Raw genomic sequence first — 5676 nt, 5'->3', positions numbered from 1 at the left:
TGTATCAAGAAATGTAAAAATAACTTTAGTCAATACTTGCACGGATAATCAACAAGAGTTGTTAATGATGGGGTTATGGTTTTGACTGTCTGCTCAGTCCTGAAATGTGGTGTCCATATGCAGAGTGTAAAGTTTCTTTGATGGCATGTAAATATGCTGAGAAAAATAACAGTTGGTTTTAATATGATTTAGAAAACAATAAGGAATGTTTTTTCACATTTGCCTATCAATGTAAAAGATTTGATATATACCACTTGTTTGAGGGCCACACCCTAGCATGATGTCACATCTCTGATCTCTGAAGTTTTTAGAAATGGATTTCATCAAATACCATACCAACATATGTCTTGTGACTTAATTGTCACCTACAGAGCATGACAAGTTTTATTGTTTGTTTCACACCAAGATGACAATCTGTGTATTTTGTCAGTCTCACAACATCTGTATTATTCTGTATTTCAGTCTCCATGAAAACCTAACGTTTTGAATAGACACTGACTGGTACACAATGGTTTAACCTATTCCATTATGCTGACACTCTGTAGTCTGGCTGAACAAAACCACAGACAAAATAGAGAATGACATCATGTTCTATTTTTAGAACTACTCAGCATGCAGTACCCTATCAGGTCATTGAGTTCACAAACAGAGTGATATGGGTGACAGCATGATTGGAAAATGGCATTTAGTTGATAGAAAATAATTATGCAAAAATCTGTATTTTGTAAATAAAAACAAAATTTACCAAAGATTTGCAATAATTCTGGATTAAACTTGGGTAGATTATATCAAACATGAAAATCACAGTCCCTAAATTACAAGTTTAAAAACGCAGCTGCTTTCTTTATGACAAGGATTGATATAATAATTAAATTGCAAATGACATCTTTGGCAATAATGTGTGACATACTTACATATTATACTGACCTGTTTAATTACTTTTTCACATATTCCTTACTATTGATGTAAAATATTGCAAATCTGGCCAAAATGGCCATGTCACCATCAACACACTTCAAACTTTATTTTTTAAAATTTGTTTATATTGCACTTACATGTAGCGATGTACAAGGGGTTGTATTGTAATCACCCCTGTACCCTAAGAAGGATAAAACTCTTGTACTGTAGTCATCATAAGAAATGAGTGTTTGAAGTTTTCTCCATTTTGAGAGTGACATGTTTACGAAGGACATTAAAGAGTGTTTCATAACTTTTTTTAAAACTACTAATTGCCATTTTATCCAAGTTTAGCAATGTGTTCACTTCTTGATGAAGAGAAAAAAAAAAATGACAAAGTCTGAGCCCAATCCATATCAAAACTTGTCCAGTGGTTGAGGGACTGTAAGACAACAATCATTTTGAGAAACCTGTACTCTGTCTTTGATCTGTCCTCTTTGAAAAAATTTCACTTTTTCAAGCAGTGTTTTGCATGTGTGAATAGCAAACTTCTTGTATGGCAATGAAAATAATAAAACAGTTCACTCTGATGATCATTGCACTGAACTTACAATACCCTCGTCATTCTTTGCAACAATATATTATTCTGGTAAATCGATTTTATGAATTACTGGTAAATTGATTCAATGAATTTTCAAAAAATTGACTGAAACAAAGAACTGAGTCACAATTCACAGAACTATGACTAAAGTAAATCTAGTGTGCAATACAACAGTACCAACCCTACCACAATAGATCTTGGTCTAAACCTGTTGTTTTTAGCAATGGTTTGGCCAATTCTCAGGTCCTTTGGGTAGTGGCAGGATTGGAAGAGGGTATGTTATTTATTATTATTTATTTAGAGGGGGGAATTTTATAACGGTCACTAAGCACTTCCTGTTTTAGGTAAAATTCCAGTCTCAATGTTAGCCTGTTAAACAAAATCACTACCTTGGTCTTTGTACACCCATGCTGTATTTTAATGGTTGAGTCTGAACTAGCTACATATAGTTACAATGTTTAAAATGGAAACTGATGAAATTGGAAACTGTCTTTGACCTGTGAGAGTTTGTACTGAATTGCAAAATAGTTTTAAATTAATATCAAAAATTTGAAAGACAATTTCGTATTATCACACAATGTTTATGGAAAGAGTGAAATATGCTTAAGGGACATGAGCTGCAACTTTGACATCACTTTCATGATTTTATATTAAGATTGAAGTTAGTTTATAGAAATGTTCTTACTCAGAGATATATACTCAAGTATACTCAAGTATAATTATCCACAGAGTGGGGTGGCATGGGAGTTTTCAGTGAGACAAATAATAAATGGGTGACGCACCCAAATATGGCCGCCTCCATTCAACTACATGATAAACATGTACACATTTGAATCTTTACAAATACAACATGATGCAATCCACTGAAAGGACAGGAAAGGGATTAACTCCACTTTGACAAAAAATCTCTGTTTTTTCATAACATGGAAAGATTTTGAAGATGGCAAGAAATTTAAAATGAACAAAAATCTGTTCAATATTTTGCCTATTCTGCCATAAGCAAACATTGTTAAGGCATAGTTAATGACTATATCGTTCAATTGGCAGATTGCAATGAATATCTGAGGAAATTGGAGGTACCTTGAGGTTGGACAAATTTCGCAGAGTTGCAGCTCATGGGCCTTTAAAATATGTGCTTGAATTATGAAACTGACCACAATTCGTGGAAGGGATTTAAGCTCCATTTCACCTATATGAATCCCACTATTTGCCATGGTTGCTAACAAACACTGTTTTAAGTATCCATGACAACAAAGAAACACTGTTTTTGAATTATCAATAGTCTCTATACACAGATTATGAACACAATTAAAACAATACAAATTACTGGCTTATCAAATACAATTGGAGGGTAAATATTGAAATAATTTGTTTTTATGAATGTGAAAAGTTTGAACATGTAAAAATATTCAATATACCCACAAAATGTACATATTTTTCAAGTCTTACACAGACTGTGACCAAATGAAGTGGCACACTGTGAACTCGCTTAAACAACATTTTAGATTACTTCAAGTGAAAAGTTACAATATACCTGACAATTACAAACATTACCGCAAAGTACCCGATGATCTGTCTCGTCGAAACTTCTTGTAGCTCATTTATGCCACCCAGTACCTGAGCAACTAACCTGTGAATTGTGGGTAACATCACAAGTTAGGGTCTCAGGGATCGGGGAGCACACTGAACGGTATCGTGGGTAAACAAAACCTTGAAGAGACACCATGACTAAGGTGAAGGTCAAAGGCTACATTCAAGATGGCTGCCTCCATTGTCAGGACTACACAGCAGAGCAGTGGCAACTGTCCTGGTGGGAAAGGTAAGAAATTTGGTGAATAGGAAAGATGCAGAGGGAAGAAAGATAAGAACACAACATGTAATGGCAATGTGTGAGCAAGATCTTCTAAGCTTAGCTGAAAATGTTGTGGCAATGGTGCAGGCATAAACAGAAAGTTACAGCATATACATGTATGGCTTGGCTAGCAGTCAGAGTTGTTGTGTATGACCCTCCTTTAGATGTATTAGCTGTTTTACCAGTCATCATTTTACAATTTTTCATTTTGAATGTAGGCTTCCTTGAATGATGGAGAGAACAGTTTATGTAGTAAACCATAATATTACCAATACATGCGGCACTTCTAACTTCACAACAAGTACTACAAAATGAGTACGTTCTTGACTCGATAATAAATTTCTGTCGGTCCAACTTCAACGGCTTTTACTTTCAAACTGATTTTACCACACCTCAACATCAACTATTGACAGTAGTGTACTAGGCTTTAGACAAGATGAATTTTGCAGACTTCCAAAACAGGCCACAGAACTGTATCAACCATTTTCCCTCAATCCGATTAAGTAGACCTGGCATATACTCACGTACCAACCTGATAATATTCAAACTCGATATGTTTATAAATAATTTCACTCAAATTCCAAGAAAAACGATATCTGCTTCTTGAATTCCTAACTGCAGACATGCCAGATACTTCATATGTACAGCGGTACAAATGATACCATACCCTCCTTGAGACAGACATTTCCTCCCAGACACTGGAAACAAAAATTCCACAAAAACATTCAACAGATCTTGTCCTCTCCAAAAGAAGGAAAATTAAAGACCAAATGCTTTTGCCATGGAAATATAACCTGTCATATATCTACGAAAACTACTCATATCTTCACACAGCCTTTTTGGGGGAATAATGAACATTCCGTGTGATAATGGCATGTGTATCTAGGTTCAAGGTTGACTTCTTCTTAAACCACAGTAATCACTCTATCTGGGTTATGATGTTGACTTCTTCAATCACTCAAGTAATATTATAAATTTACCAATACAATGTATTTCACTGCAACAATACTGGCCACTGATATTGAATCAGAAGAACAAGGAAAGAATTTTAACAATCTCTTTTCACAACTAGCTGTCTGATTAAACCATTATGAATTTGCTTTAACCGAAACAGTTACAACTGGAATTTTACATGGTTCTGTTCAACCAATGATCCATAAATTACTTGAACAATCCTATACATGTACAGGGGATTGTGTGTACATACAGTTGTCTTTTTCTATCTGTGCTGTTTCATGTATAACATCAGTCTTCACACACGATGCACGGCGTAGCAGCAGAAGTACTGTTATTATTGGACAAGAATTTGTAATCTGTTCTATTGTTATGCTGTTGACAACATTTCTGTTCTCATAAATTCCATTCACATTCATATTATTATAAGCTTATTTTCATGACCCAAAAGTCCGTTCATGATCTTTCAGAAAAATACCATTGTAACAGCATTATAAGTTTGATTAATTTAAACAACACTGCTTACCGTATTTTAACAATTTTTGAGAATTGGGCCGTCAACTTTCTCTGGTATATATACATTTACATATTTTTCAGTGCTGAAACATTGGTTTTAAATTTAAAACTTTATCATGTATTTATATATGTACATGCTGATGTAAATGATGGAAATGAAAATACGGAAGGAATTGTTGCAGTATTAAGTGATATATATCATAATGGACATTTATTCTGTGCACTTGTTACAATTCATACACTATCCAGCCAATGAATGACCTTACTGTAGTGAATCAGTTAATATGTACTATGTAGCAATTTTTCACACCTCATGAATATTCATGAGTGAAGTGTAGCAATATGGAGTTTTTTTATGCATGCAAGTGAGTCAGGAAAACAAGGTAATCTGATAACAGATTACAAACAAACTCGTCTGGCGGGCTGTTCTAGTGAGGTAAAATATTTCAAATTACTCTACGATTGAAATGTCACGCCGCGCCTGCAGTGGATGTACTGTACTCATGTCAATGACCAGGCAATCGTTTCACTCTAGGTCGGCATTACTGAATATGCAAATCAAGTGGCAAAATATGAATTATTCATTTTAAAAGCCGAAGGACAAATGAGTCCTATGATGAATTGACCAGAAGTACAGTACAGGATGCATAGCCATGGCTTTCCTAAAGAGCAGTTGAGTGACTGGCTAGCTTTGTCTCTTACATTGATTGGTCATATGAACAGAAAGGGATATTGCAAACTTGAAGACTTGGCAGATTTGATTTGCACATCAGTGGTTTAATTAGCTTGTCCATATCTTGTGGTGGTAGAGTGCCAGTAATACAAATATCTTGTACCTTACTAATTCTAAGATGGC

The 5676-nt window shown here is 34.7% G+C and overlaps 1 protein-coding gene across 11 annotated transcripts in view; it reads left to right on the top strand.

Annotated features, from left to right (window-relative positions):
* Positions 1-3195: 3195 nt before the first annotated feature.
* LOC139130128 (uncharacterized) overlaps positions 3196-5676 on the top strand; it is a 62955-nt gene continuing 60474 nt past the window's right edge. For all 11 annotated transcript variants that reach the window (XR_011551789.1, XR_011551791.1, XR_011551790.1 and 8 more), the window contains exon 1: positions 3196-3317. Coding sequence is in view for 4 of the 11 variants with exons in the window: in XM_070695853.1 (XP_070551954.1) it covers positions 3223-3317 (95 nt within the window). In the remaining 7 variants the exon portion in view is untranslated. The remainder of the gene's footprint in view (positions 3318-5676) is intronic.

The sequence above is a fragment of the Ptychodera flava genome, chromosome 3 (genome assembly GCF_041260155.1).
Source record: "Ptychodera flava strain L36383 chromosome 3, AS_Pfla_20210202, whole genome shotgun sequence".
Lineage (NCBI taxonomy): Eukaryota > Metazoa > Hemichordata > Enteropneusta > Ptychoderidae > Ptychodera > Ptychodera flava.
Note: the sequence above shows the minus strand (reverse complement) of the source record. Positions and strands in the feature narration are given on the sequence as shown.